This window comes from Notechis scutatus, chromosome Z, assembly GCF_049901735.1.
Source record: "Notechis scutatus isolate UNSWTSFEM ecotype Mainland chromosome Z, rNotScu1.2, whole genome shotgun sequence".
In the NCBI taxonomy this organism is placed as follows: domain Eukaryota; kingdom Metazoa; phylum Chordata; class Lepidosauria; order Squamata; family Elapidae; genus Notechis; species Notechis scutatus.
The window spans coordinates 116282839-116299344 of NC_142025.1; the positions used below are offsets into that span (position 1 = coordinate 116282839).

The 16506-nt window shown below is 39.6% G+C and overlaps 1 protein-coding gene and 1 gene segment (V, D, J or C); both read right to left on the reverse strand.

The window, feature by feature from the left end:
• Nucleotides 1–3553, reverse strand: part of LOC113426700 (uncharacterized) — a 32308-nt gene extending 28755 nt beyond the window's left edge. The window contains exons 1-4 of the mRNA XM_026689092.2: nt 3541–3553; nt 2907–3209; nt 1464–1799; nt 126–449 (exon numbers count right to left, since the gene is read on the reverse strand). Coding sequence (XP_026544877.1) covers nt 126–449; nt 1464–1799; nt 2907–3209; nt 3541–3553 — 976 coding nt within the window. The remainder of the gene's footprint in view (nt 1–125; nt 450–1463; nt 1800–2906; nt 3210–3540) is intronic.
• Nucleotides 1–16506, reverse strand: part of LOC113426703 (Ig gamma chain C region-like) — a 97101-nt gene that overhangs the window by 56973 nt on the left and 23622 nt on the right.

Here is a 16506-nt window from a genome sequence, read left to right on the forward strand (position 1 = left end):
TGATCCCAACCAAGCCAAGATTCTTGACATTATTTCTGTTTTGTATATATATTTTTATTTTGAAGATATGTGATTCTTGCTTCCTTGATGGAGCAGCATTTTAAGGGGCGTGGTGATCTACTCACGTGTAGCCTTCTTGATGGTGATTTCTTTTCTATGTTCTTTAAAGCAACTCCCAGTTACTTTGCAAGTGAAGATGGTGCCCTTTGTCCACTGTTCCAAAGACACAGAATGGTTACTTCTCAAATTCTGACTTCCATTAGCATCCGTCGTCATCATCTCATGCACAACATCACTGCTGGGTTTGCCATTCACAAGCCAAGTGATCTCAGCATTTTCAAGGTTAGAAGAAATCACGGTGCAGACTAGGGTGGCTGACCTATCAAGCAGGTTTTTGTAAGATGGCTTGGTAAAAGACATGGTGGGTTGATGCATGCAACCATAGCACACTGTGGAGAAGGCCAAGAGACAGATGACACAAGGGTTATAACACTATTTGAGAATAGTGCTTCTTTTTATCTTCAATAATTCATTAACAGCGACATACTTGCTAAGAAGCTGCAAGTCTTAGTAGCTTCTTTAAAGATAAGGAAGTTCTAAAAACCAAGCAAGATGCTGTCAACCCTGAAGCTGACCTGACCGAAGCCATTTTTTCTGCTTCAGTGTCACACACTGGAGCTGAGAGTCAGGGAGGGGGGATTTGAGATAGAGAGATTTTTATAGCCAAAACAAAATACTTTCTTTTAGGAACCAAGGAATTCTCACACCTGGTCAGAAGAAGGTGGATTGATGCCACCCAGTTGTTGAACTGCATGGTGATTGGACCATGTGATTGATTGTTTTGAGAAAGTAGAAAGTATTTTACTTTAATTAGGTGAAAACGGCAGGAATTTTCAGAGTTGGTTTTCACCAGATATGTGCCAATATAATATTTGCAATAAAAGTAATCTTTGATGGATTTAATTGCCTTGGAATCTTCTCTGCGATGGATTTATTACTTGGAACTCTGACAGATGGTCTTTGAAAAGCTGTTTATGAAAAGCTCTAATATCAACATTGAACACAGTGTCACCAAGATGGGCTTTTCACACTACACTCCTAACGCATCTTTAGAAGCATGCATTAGGTCAAGAGTCCCCAATCCCTAGACTGGGGTCCAGTACTGGGCTGTAGCCCATCTAGAACCAGTCCATGGAAATGGCAGATGTGTGTGCTCGCATGTGCAGCTCCAGTTGTGCAGGGGGCGAGTATGCATGCTCACAAACAAAGCTCCATTCACATGTGCAGGCTCATGCACTTCTGCTTTGCACGAAACCATCCCCTCTTCCCCCATGCTATCTCTGCTGCTTCATAAAGCCAGAAAGTTAGAGACTCCTGCAGATGATGATCTGCCTGGATTACTTCTCACCCCTCCATTGTTTTATAGCCCATAAACTCTTGATACTTTAGGGGGTAATGCTCACCTTGGCATTTGCTGGCATTGTGCATTGTGACATTTTGACTGCCTGGCGGTCGTGTCACTTTACAGGTGTAGAGGTCCCCTTTGTCCCAACTCTCTTTGCTGATGTTCAGGTGGATGAAACTGGAGTAACCACTACTCTTTCCTACAATGGCTCTCAATGTCACCTCTTCTTTTTCTTGCAGCTGTACTCCATTCTTCAGCCATTCCACCTTGGCTTTTCCACTACTAAGGCTTCTCAAGAAGCATACCAGTTCCACGTTGACCACCGAGCTCTGTGTGCCACAACTGGGGGTTAAGATCTGGACATCAACTGGTTTCAGAGGTTGCAAAATGCAATCTGAGAATACAAAGTAGAAAAACATTGCTCTTTGTTGCCAGAGCCATTCTTAAGAAATGTTTGTACTTAGGGAGGACTATTTATTAAGCTGTCTTCCTGACGCTCTAACTAGCAAACATGGAGAACATCACCTGTTTCTCCTTATGTTAAAAATGTATAGGGAACAAGCCACACTTAAATTCCAATGGGCCTTTTGCAGTGAAATCTACTTTAGAAGGGTTAGGATAAGCTTCCTGTGATATTTGTAGGTGCTCCATAACTGGAGGTTTGTGGGTGCTCCATCACTGGAGGTTTTTAGCAAGAGCCTGTCTAAAATAGCAAATGGATTCCTGCTTGAGCATGGGATTGGATGAGAAGACCTCCAAGGTATCATCCAACACCATTGTTCTGTTCTATCCTAGTCCCAATTAATTTCAATTTTTGAAGGTCAAAGATGCTAAACTTAACTGACTTTAGAAGCAATTTGACAACCAGTTCAAGAGTCTGAACAGGATGTTAACTTCAGAACCTAAATCTTTGATCATCTCCAGATTATCCTGATGAGCAACCCTGTCTTAATAATGTCCTGACATCAGGAAAACTTAAAGGTGATTGTTGCATGGCCTCTACAAGTGAGAGTCCACTTAATTTCATTTGGATTCAGAAGGTTAAGCAACATCAGGTCTGAGTAGAACTTGAATTGGAGAGTTTCAGGAATCCCAGGACTGTAGGCTAGAATGGGGAACAAACAAACAAAACAGAAAGAAAAACTACTTCTGTGCTGTTGCCAAGAAAACCATATAGATCAGTGGTGGGAAGCTGCCGGTTTGAACCAGATCAAACAAACTGGTAGTTCTGGTTTGCAAACTCCCATTGGTGGGCTACTGGGGGTTTGCAGGGGTTCCGGAGAGCCCCTAGCTAAGATTCTGTGCAGCTTGGAGAACTCACCCTGGCAGCATCCCACCATTGATATACATGCATCCTTCTATAGTCACCTTCTCTATTTTTATGCACACCGCTGTCTCTCCCAGTTGACCTATACAATTGGCAGAGTTCCAGCTCCAAATTTACTAATCAGGCCTCTGGTGGCCTTAACCTCACATTGTTTACACTCTTGAAGAAACTTACATCTGTTTGTGAAGATAACTGGGGGAAAATCATCATTTTCTTTTATAAAGCATTTGTAATGATTTTTGGAGAAGCTGGAGGAAGAGACAGTGAGTTGACTTGTTGTGAACAGGTTCTTTCCACTCATTTTCTCTGTTGAGAATTTTTTCGGTTCTGGAGTGTTAGGTTCCCATGTGATTTCCAAAGACTTTGCACCGTGTTCAATGAGCAGGCAAGCAAAAGTTACCATGTTAGTATCTTCCGTGCTGGGGCTACAGCAGGGCCAAAGTGGATGGATGGAAGGATTTTCTGTTGCATCTTTTTCTGGGGGAGAATAAGAAGAAAATGATGAGAAGTAACAGGAAACATTACAGGTTGGAAACCAATCTTAAAACGAATTCAGTAATGCTAAGTTGATTTTCATTAAATAAATAGCAGGATTCAATCTGGATCAGTCACTGGGACCAGAGATTTAGTCTTCCAAGCTTTTGGGCTCATGCTGGAGACCATTCTCAGGGAACTTCTGTCTAGCAGAGCGTGTGTTTTGGGCTGTTTGGTGTGTGATACTTATATGGTGCCTGTTGTGTGTGGCTTTTTGGTTGATGGCTGGCTATTAAGTCATTGGTTGTTGTTTCCTTGTGCTCCCAAGCCTCACCTCCTAAGTACATGGTAAATTAGTGGTAAATCAGCACTGCTGTTGAAGCCACACACAATAGGCGCCATATAAATACCACACACACAATAGCGCAAAGCACACACTCTGCTACAAAAAGTTTCCCTGAAGATGAGCTCCAGCATCAGTCCAAAAGCTTGAAAGACAAGACCTCTGATTCTGGTGACTGACCCAAATTGGATCCTGCAACATTATCCTGGGTCCCATGTATTGGCCTTCATTTGTGAAATGAATAGCTTCCACCAAGTTTAATTAATTTAATTAAATTTAATTTTAATTCCAAATTTAATGTTATTGTTTATGTTATACATATAGTATAAAGTTTTCCAGTTTTAAAATATTATGCCTTGATTATTGAAGAAAGAGAAAATCCAATCAATCAGCAATCAGCAACAGAATACCAATCAATACCAATCAATCAGCAATAGAATACCAATCAATACAAATCAATCAGCAACAGAATGTTAATCAATACTAACCAATCAGCAACAGAATACCCTATATCACCAGGCTTGAGATTTTGGGCTTGGACAAACTTGAACTACGCCGCCTATGGTTGGACTTAAGCGTAGTACACAAAATTATCTGCTACAATGTCCTACCAGTCAATGACTACTTCAGCTTCAGCCACAACAATACAAGAGCACACAACAGAAACAAATTCAATTTTTTGGAAATGGCGGCGCCCAACTAGGAAGGTGAGGCTCTCGCTCCTGGAGCACTATAAAGCCACCACCCGCACCAGAAATCACTTTTAAAACTGCCGCCTGCACCAGTAACCGTGAGTAAACCAGAGCCCAAAAAACAAGCCCAAAAATGCTGGATTCTGAAGCCGTGGAGCCGTAATAATGCTGGCGGAGCTCCTGCTAACTGCCCTCCTCTCCTTCCCCAGAGAAGTGAAGCTCTTTCCATCGAGCCCTATTAACCACACTGGTGGAGCTCTTGAACTGGATCACTTGGACAGGGTTGCCATCTGGCCGTTTTTCTGACCAAATTCGAGAAATATGGCCGTATAGAAATCTGTTTGGCCGTGAAAAAAATCATGTCTCCGGCCACGGAAATTTGGCCGTATGAAAGTTGCTTGGCCATGAAATCAAAATTTTGGCCGAATACCGGTTTTCAATACAATATATTTGCATGAAAATGACTGTCAGATCGTCTGAAAACCTCTGAAAAATGACGCAATACACAGGCCGAAGCCTTCTGACTGTGAACATCGCTGCGTAATATAAGTGGATGTTAACCCGGATGTAAACATCTCAGTATTGGATTGTTTTCTCACGGCGAGACCTTCTCCGCTGCACCGATTAGTGCGCCGGAGGGAGAGGGAGAGGGCTGTGTGGTCTTCCCATCAGGGTCTACACACACACACACACACACACACACACACACACACACACAGAGGTTTACTCCACGTGCGGTCCCGTCCCTTGCTCACTTTATTCGCCTCAGGCCACCAAAACTCCCCGATTGGCTTGTTTCTTCCTAGGAACCCATAGCGGGACTTAGGTAGGAGCGTCTCACTTCAGGGGGAAAACACAATGTGGGACTCGCAATAGATGTAGACTTTGAAATCTCTGCCCCCCCCACTTTGCCTCAACACAAACCGCCTTCAAAGTTGGCTGGAGGAGGGGGGGAAGTGGTGCAATGTTCCCATTACAATCCCACTAGGTGTTTGTGTGTGGGGGGGTTTAACCCGTTTTGAGCAGCTCGACGTGTGGAAACACCGCCCCCCACCCGTTTTGCACTTCTTGTGAATGGGTCAATAAACGGGAATAAGAGCGTGAAGCCTTTTCTTTGGCTTCCAACGCTGGACTTGTTGAAACGAGCCGGGAGTTTTTGTCCCTCAAAAATGTGCGTGGCACTGTTCCTGTGTCGTGCGAAGGGTTTTTTTTTTTTTTTTACAGGTAAGGTGCGAAGAAGCTCTTGGCATGGCAACAGGGCAGGAAAGTGCCCGTGCGCCGAATCAAAGAAGCGCTGCGCGCGTTTCCATCCCCTTTTTCTTCACGCCTCTGCCGTGAAGCGGAATGTGAGAGTGTCATTGCGCACAGGGGTGCGAGGAGCATTTCTTTTTAGTGCCTGCTAAACCCCTGGGTCTCCGATTTCACAGAGAGGTCGCTTCATGAGAACAGGAGACTGGCCCCAAAGAAGCCTCTTTAGAGATTTATGGAGATTCTCAGTCATCCAGCTTTCCAAACGGTAGTAGCGGTTATTTGAAGTGAGCTGCCTAGCCTGGATGTGAGTAAAGAAATGCAGAAATTCCCATGATGTCACGTCACGTTGTCGAATAAATACTATTTTTTATGATTTGATTATTTAAAAACAGTTAAAAAAACAAAAAACAATATATCCTTATATTATATTGCATAAAAAAAATTGGCCAGGAAATTTGGCCGTGAGAGAAAATAATTTGGCCAAATTTGGCCGTATTTTGACTTGAGTTTGGCCGCAGAGCCAAGCTGTGATCTGGCAACCCTGCATTTGGAGCCAGCGGAGTGCAAACAACATGCCTTCATTTCAATCCCTCACACAGCTGATAGAAGTATCACCCATGCCAGACAATGTGTTTCCATTAATATTCCCCACACAGTTTCCCCAGAGCCACATTGGACAGCTGGCAGGGAGAAACAAGGAGGGAGGAGAAAGCCCTGAGGCTCTTAGGAGCCGAAGGTCACCCTGGATGGCAGAGGAATGCTTCGGTGGTCGCGAGGAGAGGAGAGTCTCCTCGACTGACCTGAAGAAAACCCCTCCATCCGAACTAAAAAGAGAACTGCCAGCATGGCTGAATCGAAGCCAGGAAGGCAGCTGAGACAGAAGTGAAAAAGACAGGAAAGATCTTGTAACAGCGTGCTTAGTCTTGGTAAGAATCACTCCAATTTCTGCAGTGGAATTTTCCTTGGAAAGTGGGACTCAAAGGAGGAAAATAGCTGCGATTAATGATCTGGAGTGACTGTCAGATTTAGTTTTTTTTTTAAAAAAAGATATTGCAACTAGAAGTTGTTGCAGCAGATCCTGTTTCCAAATCAGGACACAAGACCACGAAAGGTTGGAGAATACAGGTTTATTTGTGCACAAGGTTCAGAGCATTAGAATGGCAAATTCTGAACCCCTGGCTCTTCCTGAGGCGTCACTTTTATACATTTCATAACCTCAGCCTAGCCCGGGGCGTTTCTTATGTTAAACTATACCAAAAAGGAGAAGTATATATCTGTTATTTTCCAGACCCATCCTTATTCACTGAAATATGCCTACTTCCAGTTCCTTAGTTCGGCAATTTCGTGGTTTTGCACAATATTTCTATAAGAAGCAAGGTAAGGGGTCAGAGGATTTCTGGTAAATGCATATTTTGTTTTTGACCTTCCAAGCTGCTTCAAAGTAACTTTAAGAGTAAAGGACAGATTGGATTGTTTAACCCAAATTTCTGGACTGTATTTTTACTACTACTCAACTTGAAGAACTTTAGGAAACTATTGGAAAGCAATCTTATTCAGAGACATATTGATTGTAGTTAAAGTGTTTTAATTCAGCGAGTTTTGCTCTCTTTCAAAAACCCAGCGTGCTTTGAACATCTTGTTACAGCCTATTGTTTACAGAGTAATAGCAACAGCCACCAGAGCAATAAATGCCTCCCACCCAGTAAATCACAGCTGCTAGTAAAACAATTAACCCTTTCCTTGCAGACTCTCAATACTACCTCATTACTTTAATCAAACACTGATTAATTCATTACCTCAAAACTTACAACTTTTCTACCTCATCACCTATATCAATGATTAGATAATCAATTTCTATAAAATATTTCATTAATGGGTTAATTGATTTATTGTTTTAATTGATCAGTGTGATTAGAGTGTTTAGTGCAAATAGTGTGATTACTGATTAGTTTAAAAGATCAAGATTCATGTAATTTAATTGATTAGTAAAATCAGTGATTTAGTGAATTTAATTGAACAGTGTGATTAATGATTAGTGTAATTAATTAATTAGTGATTAGTGTAATTAATTGATTAAGCTGATAGTTGCTTAGGAAAATTATTTGACTAGAAAGATTACTGCAATTGATTGAATGGTGTGATATTGGCTATATTGATTACCCAAAATTGTTCCATTAATTAATTTAATCAACGTACCATCTTAACAAACCTACCATGCGAAGAAAAAAAATCCAATGCCAAACCACAACCTAAAGAGAAAGTAATCCCCACCAATGAACCACAAGACTCCTGCACATGCCTTAAATGCTAAAAAACTCTAAAGGATAATGAAAACTCCATCAAATGTTCTCTATGTAATAAATACGCTCATCATGACTGCTTGGGATTACCCGAGCAAATGATTCAATACCTAGAATCATCCAATGAGTTTCCATATCTCTGCAAATCATGCAGACCCAAACTGGATCTGTTGGAAAGAGTTGATACCATTGAAACATGAATAACATCCCTTGACACCATAATAGCATCCCTGGACGCCTTAAAAGAAAGATTATCCAACCTTGAAAAAAAAGACACAACGCAAAAACCTGAACATCCAATAGCTACAAACCACATCTCTACCCAACAACCACAACCCAATCCACAACCCAATCCATAAAAAAACATAAGCCAGACAAATAATGATATCCCAATCCTCATCAGAGAAGCTGTTGAGCATGAACAGAAACGTCCAAATGCCATCTTATTTGGTCTAGAGGACATCAATGATAATGATGACATCACAACTGTCTGAAACATCATCAGTGATTATCAAGCATCAACCATCTCCCCTGATGAAATACTTGACATTTCCCACATTGGCCAAGAGCTGAAAAACAGAGACGGCTCTGTGGCCCCACGCTTCTGCAGGGTCATTTGCAAAAATGAATCAAGCAAACGTCAATTCATTTACACTATAAATTCACTCACCAAAACCAACACCAACCATAAGAACCTCCGTTGTCACCCTGACCTAACCATACAGCAACGTGCCCGCTCCCGTGTACTCCGCACTGAACTAAAAAAACGTCTAGACAATGGAGAGAAGGACCTGTACATTGACTACCATGCTGATTGTATCAAAAGTAAGTCACACAACCCGCAACTCAGCTTTAACCTTCAATCACAACCCTACCTCAACCAATCCACCATCCCCCAAGACTAGGCATGCACGCCCCTAACTACCTCAATTCCAACTACTGCTGCCTTAAATGCAAGCTACTCAATGCAAGAAGCCTTGCGAATAAAATATCTGAATTTCTCCTCTTACTAAATATGGCTAAATTCAACATCATATTTGTCTGTGAAACATAGCTCAATGCATCTCTCCCTGACTCCATTACCAGTAAGAGACTATCATGTTTACCGATCAGATCGTGAAATTCGTAGAGGAGGTAGTGTTGCTATCTTCTATAAAAAGTCCTTACATCTAAAAAACATCCAAGTTACCCAGGAGCTTGCTCTTCCTGAGACCATCATCTGTGAACTATCCTTAAATATCACATTTCGATTCTTACTATGTTACAGAGCACCTGATTATGACATCGAACATGTAAACAAGCTAAATACACTACTAACATGGGCAGCATCGTGCCCACATGCTTTTATCTTTCTTGGTGACTTCAATCTACCTCATATTGACTGGACCCTAAATGAATGTACAACTGAACCCATACACACAACCTTCTACAATGCTGTTACAAATCTGGGACTGGAACAACTAGTAACCAACAACACTAGACTAAACAACTGCCTTGATCTCATCTTCTGCAATAGTTTGAATTTAATTTATGGAATACAAACTAAAGAACCCTTTTCCAGCAGTGACCACAATATGATTGACTTTTGTCTCAACATACACCTACAAAAAAATCATCACAATGACGTAATCCCCAATTATAACTTCAAAAAAGGCAACTATGATCTTATAGACAACGATCTCTCATCCCTTGATTGGCAATCTCTATTCACTGGATGCAATACAGTTGAAGACCATTACAACATATTTTTACTTGAAGTCAAAAGAGTCATCAAACTATATGTACCAACAACAACTCCCGAAACAAAAACAAAAACAAAAAAAAAGATTACCCATAACAATAAGGAAACTTCAATCCAAAAAGAGATCACTCTGGCAGAAAAACAAATCTGGTCACGTTGCCAATTTCAAAAGCTGATACAAAAATTTATGCCATCAGATAAAGACTGAATGCACCAATTATCACATTAAACAAGAGGAAAACCATCCATGCACCAATTCCACCTGTGCTTTTTACAATTTTGTAAACAACAAACAAAAAGACTCAAGGTCCATCCCACCCCTGATAGGACCTAATGGTAAAGACTGCAGTGACGACACTATTAAAGCCAACATCTTTAACACATTCTTCGGCTCAGTATTTGTAAAAAGCAATGGATCATACCCAGTATTTCCTAGCCAAACCACAGACAACTACAATGATCTAATACATATTGATTTTACAGAAGACAATGTTGAAAAAGCACTATGCAATCTAAAACCATCTCTATCTATTGGACCGGATGGAATATGTGCCTACTTCTTAAAAAAGCTACCCATTGCCATAGCCGAACCTCTAAGCAAAATCTTTGAAAAATCTTTCAGGACCAGCTCCTTGCCAAAACTATGGTCACAAACCATGGTCATCCCCATCTTCAAAAAGGGAGACCCCAGCCTAGTTGAAAATTACAAACCAATCTCCTTATGCTGTGTCACCTGTAAAACCATGGAATCAATTATTAACCAATCCATTATCCTCCACTTAGAGACAAACAACCTACTCTCCAATAAACAATTTGGTTTCAGGAAAAAACTATCCTGTAATCTGCAACTCTTACACAGCAAAAACATATGGACTCCACAACTCGATCAGGGCAAAGCAATAGACACAATCTACATAGACGTCTGTAAAGCCTTTGATTCAGTTGTACATGACAAACTACTCCTAAAACTAAAATCTTATGGTATCTCTGGACAACTGATACAAACAATAGATTTGTATCAATACAAATAGCACACAATAGATACAAACTCAAAGTTAACCGCACCAAACTTGATTGCAGGAAATACGACTTCAGCAATAGAGTGCTCAATGTCTGGAATACTCTACCCGACTCTGTAGTTCCTTCCCCAAACCCCAAAAACTTTAACCTTAGACTGTCTACTATTGACCTCACCCCTTTCCTAAGAGGTCTGTAGGGGGCGTGCATAAGCGCACCAACGTGCCTACTGTCCCTGTCCTATTGTTTCTCTTATTCTTTTATTTTCCTTATATGTACCCATTTCATGTATTCACAACTATGTATACACTTATACTTATTATCTTGTAAACAATTGGCAAATCAAATAAATAAATAAAATAAACTGCATAACTGGATAGAAGCATTCCTGTCAAACAGACAACAAATGGTAAAAATTAGGAGTGTCCTATCAAATTCTGTACCTGTCAATAGTGGTGTCCCCCAAGGCAGTGTTCTAGGACCAACTCTCTTCATACTCTACATAAATGACCTCTGTGATCATATTAAGAGCAACTGCGTTCTTTTCGCTGATGATGTAAAGCTGTTCAATACCACAGACAATACTGCTACCCTTCAAAAAGATCTTGACTATGTATCAGAATGGTCAAACAAATGGCAACTTCAAATCTCAACAAATAAATGCTCTGTCTTACATATTGGCAAGAAAAATCAGAAAATAAAACACAAGCTGACTAGTCAAGATCTTGTTGATGATCCAAGCTCTGTAAAGGACCTTGGAATACTCATCTCTAATGATCTAAGTGCTAGAGCCCACTGTAACTACATAGCCAAAAAGGCGTTAAGAGTTGTTAACCTAATCCTACGTAGCTTTTTCTCTGGTAATATCACACTACTAACTAGAGCATACAAAACATTTGCTAGACCAATACTCGAATACAGCTCATCAGTCTGGAACCCACATTACGTATCTGATATTAGCACAGTTGAGAAAGTCCAGAAATATTTCACAAGAAGAGTTCTCCACTCCTCTACTCGTTGTAGAATACCTTATGCCACCAGACTTGAAATTCTAGACCTAGAAAACCTTGAATTACGCCATCTTCGGTCTGATCTAAGTATGGTATATAAAATCATACATTGCAATGTCCTACCTGTCAATGAATACTTCAGCTTCAACCATAACAACACAAGAGCACACAATAGATATAAACTCAAGGTTAACCACACCAAACTTGATTGCAGGAAATACGACTTCAGCAACAGAGTGATCAATGTCTGGAATACTCTACCTGACTCTGTAGTTTCTTCCCCAAACCCCCAAAACTTTAACCTTAGACTGTCTACTATTGACCTCACCCCTTTCCTAAGAGGTCTGTAGGGGGCGTACATAAGCGCACCAATGTGCCTACCATCCCTGTCCTATTGTTTCTTTTATTTTTCTTATATGTACCCATTTAATGTATTCATAACTATGTATATACTTATACCTATTATCTTGTAAGCAATTGACAAATCAAATAAATAAATAAATAAATAAAATAATAAATGTAAACCACTTCAAACTTGATTGCAGAAAATACAACTTCAGCAACAGAGTGGTCAATGCCTGGAATGCACTACCTGACTCTGTTGTTACATCCTCTAACCTGCACTCCTTTAACCTCAAACTATCCACTATTGACCTCACCCCATTCCTAAGAGGTCTGTAAGGGATGTGCATAAGTGCACTACTTATGTAGTGCCTACTGTCCTTGTTCTATTGTCCCCATTTATTCATACCTATTTCTTGTATTCTTACTCATGTTTATACTTACACCTATTATCTTGTAAGCAATTGACAAATAAAATAAATAAAATAAATAAATAACATGTAATTAATTTAATTAAATTTAATTTTAATTCCAAATTAAGTGTTATTGTTTATGTTATACATATAGTGTGCAGTTTTTAAGTTTTAAAATATTATGCCTTGATTATTGAAGAAAGAGAAAATCCAATCAATCATCAATCAATTAATCATGTTATAGCTTAAAGCAGGGGTGTTCAAACTTTTGGCTTGCCTGGGCCACATTAAGTGAAGAGGTATTGTCTTGGATGGTATATAAAATATATAATATAGTTAATGTATACAAATAGCAATAGCACTTAGACTTATATACCACTTCATATAAACTTTATATACAGCCCTCTCTAAGCGATTTACAGAGTCAGCATACTGCCCTCAACAATCTGGGTCCTCATTTTACCAATTTTGGAAAGATAGAAGGCTGAGTCAACCTTGAGCCTGATGAGATTCGAACTACCAAAGTGCAGGCAGCTGGCAGTCAGCAGAAGTAGCCTGCAGTATTGCATTCTAATCACTGTGCCTATTCTGCTTGTCTTGTACAAATACTGTACAAAAGCAGATAAATCAACTCCACAAAGCATCCACACAAAGTCTTTTTTATTGGTTCATCAGGCATCCTGTCAACTCACATTTATGATGAGGTTCTTCTTAATGTCCAATCCTTTGTATATCTGAATTGTGGTGTAGGAAGATAATAAAGTCTCAACCTCATGATGATGATTGAAGCGGCTGCATGGTATGGTGGCTTCAGGCAAGAGTGAAGAAACCTCCCCCAACCTAGCAAGGGTCAATTCAGTGACCAATCAGGGCTACAGATGTGGCCACATGACATGGACTACATTTCCCAGAATACCTTGACTACATTTACCATGATGCATTCCTTTAAAGGAACAGCTCACAATTCCTAACTAACTATCCCAAATCCCATTAACTCTAAACTCTGGACAGCACAGTGCCACCACGGCTCATTCTGATAAAGAGTGATGTGGTGGCCTAGTGGTGAAGATGTTCATCTCCCACTCAGAATATTGAGAGTTCAATCTTGGTAGCAAGATATTTCCCTCCTAGGGTATAGAGAAAAAAAAATTGTCTGTGAACTCCATGTAGGCATCAGGAAGGGCATCTGGCCAGTAAATGTGCAGCTTCCTCAAGTCACTTTTAGTCTACCACAGATTAAGGGGTTATAGGGTCCTTATTTTGTATATATATATTTATTATAGGGGCACATTACTAGCTGTCTAGGGCCGCATATCACCTAAGGGCTGTGTGTTGGACACACTTGGCTTAAAGTCTTTAAAGGGTTTTATAAAAAAAATTTCCCCCTGAAAATATTCCCCTGACATTTTGGTCGAAAGTCATTAAATAGAATTATATCCACTTGGCTTTTATTATGATGGAACACTAAGATACCTGTAGAAAAAGGACGGGCAGAAAGTGGGGGTGGAGTTAAAAGAGGGATTAGTCTAGAATCGTACATAGCCACAAGTGGACTAAGTTTACTTCCTTGAATTTTGTCTACTCTTAGGTGCTAATCATTCATTGAGAAGAGGTGCTAATCATTCATTGAGGTGCTAATCATTCATTGAGAAGATTCCTAGACATGCTTAGCAATAAATGGGTTTAATTAGATCTTTATGTTTGGATCTGGTCTTTCGTGCCTGTTATTGATATTCTCAACCAACCAGATTAATGTAAGATATGAAAATACCAAATATAAAAAATATATATAATGAACTTCTGTAGAGATTCTCAGTCATCCAGGTCATGGTTGTCCCAAAAGGTGCTTTTTTTTTTCAGGAGGCAACTGGACTTTCTTGTTTTTTTTTCTTTTGAAGACATTTCACTTCTCATCCAAAAAGCTTCTTCAGCTCTGATAGGATAGTGGGGAATGGAAGGATTGATATACCTTGCAGACAGCTGGTCATTTCCATCTTTTTTAGAGAACCATTGAGGCCACTTGGAGGTTTATCTGTGTCCCCAGGGTCACCTGAGTAGTGCAAATGATTCCTGTAGTTTGAAATTTTTCCTCTGAAAATCCATTCCTACTCCCACACCATTCAAACATGTCCATCCCAAATTGTATAGCTAAATGTATGTAGAGATTATCAGACATCCAGGTCATGGTTGTCCCAAAGATGCTTATTGGGAAATCCTTCCATCCCCCACTATCCTGTCAGAGATGAAGAAGCTTCTTGGATGAGAAGTGAAATCTCTTTAAATGAAAAAAACAGGAAAGTCCAATTGCCCCCCTGATAAAGAAAAAAAGCACCTTTGGGATAATGAACCTCTGTTGGTAATTGCAGGAACCCCCCCATCAACTATTAGCACCAACCATCAGCCAAATTTCTAGGAATTCCCTAGTGTTTTGAGATTTTGCTTAGTCTAGAATGCTCATGGTTGAGTCTGTCCATGTGTTGTGAGATTGAAGAATTGTTATTGTGTCCCCTGACTGTAGTTGGTGTTCATGGATGGGCTTTGCTAATAGAGTCTTTTGTAATAAAATATATGAGTAACCTTGGGGAAAGAGAAAAAATGAATTGAATGCTTTATTTGGCCATTGTGTGATTAGACACACAAGGAATTTGTCTCTGGTGAAAGAAAGAAAAAATCAGACAAGGGAGCAGAAGCCTGCAGTCATTTAACTGTCAGAAAACTTTCAGATGTTGGTCTTCCTAGATAAACTAGAAAGGAAACATGACTAGATTGACTAAATCTACTTTATTGTAAGCCTACATTAAAATAATCTTGCAAGTCTGAAGGTAAAAACTTCTGCCCTCTACTTCTAACTGCTTGCTCCATTAGGGTGGATTTTTCCTTAGTGTCTTTCTCTGACAAACAATGGTAGCATTCTCCCCCTTCTTGTCTGATTGTTTCCTAACCAGCATCTCTTCTTTATGCTCAGGGTCACTGATTCATTCCATTATATCCTTTGATGAAGCTTGGCATTCAGAGAAATCAGCCATCAATAGACAAATAGAGGTAAAACTACATTTACACACCATTTGAAAGAGAAAAAAACATCTAAGAAGGAAATGAAAAAACCAGAACATTCAGGCAACTGAGACCCAGATAAGCAGGGATTAACACCAGACAAACAAATGGAGAACAATATCCAAATCAGTAAATTACCAAGGAGAAAATATTTGCAGAGCAAGCTACTATATATAAACAGGAAGCAATCCACACACTCAATAGTTATAATATTACCTAGTCGGGTAATAAAATAGCTTCAAGCTAACTCTGGAGCACCAAGGGCCGTTCATTTTTCTGGCAAAAGTATCCTGCATTTGAAATGGGCAGTTTAGAAATATTAAATATAAATAAATAATAAATGATTGTATGTTGTGTAGTGCTGTCAGCCATATATAGATGGATACAACTGCATCAATTGGATGGATGAACTGAAACAATTTCATCCTATGGTCTGTGTCTCTATAAGGCTAAGATGTTGTTTCTAGGGAAGCTTACATTCTTGAGGTGACAAGTTTAGTGAACTTCTGATAAACATTGGGAAAGTCAAAATTTTAGAAATCTTCTAGGAACTATTGCTTGAAGAATTTAACCTAGAGAAAAACTACAGTCTACATGTAACCAAGGAGTAAGGTACTGCATAAACTTACTTTCTCCCACAATCAATTCACCAGAGTCTTTTTTAAGGAGAGTAAACCACAAATTTCAGTCTCTGAATACAACATTATGGATGAGTACAGCATTCATAACACTCTTTTCAGTGCTTTCTAGGCTGAAACCTCCATCAGCATATTTTTCATGATAGAAAATAGCCCAGAAGAACCAGGAAATGACCCACAGGAACTAGAATCCAAGTTGAGGAAAAGAGTATGGTTATATGACCTGTATTATTTTAAGTAGGATTTCAGATATGACCAAAGGAACAGAAAAATTGTCTCCTACAATTCAGAGAATTTTTCCAGAATGCAAGATACAACTTAAACATGTTTATGGAGACTTTCAATCATCCAGTTCGTGATTGTCCCAAAGGTGTTTTTCAAAAGGCAATTGAACTTTCTTGATTTTTTTTCTTTGAAAACAGTTCACTTCACAAATAAGAAGCTTCTTTAGTTCTGGCTAAATAGTGGGGAATGGAAAGAATTATGTTTCTTAGCAGTC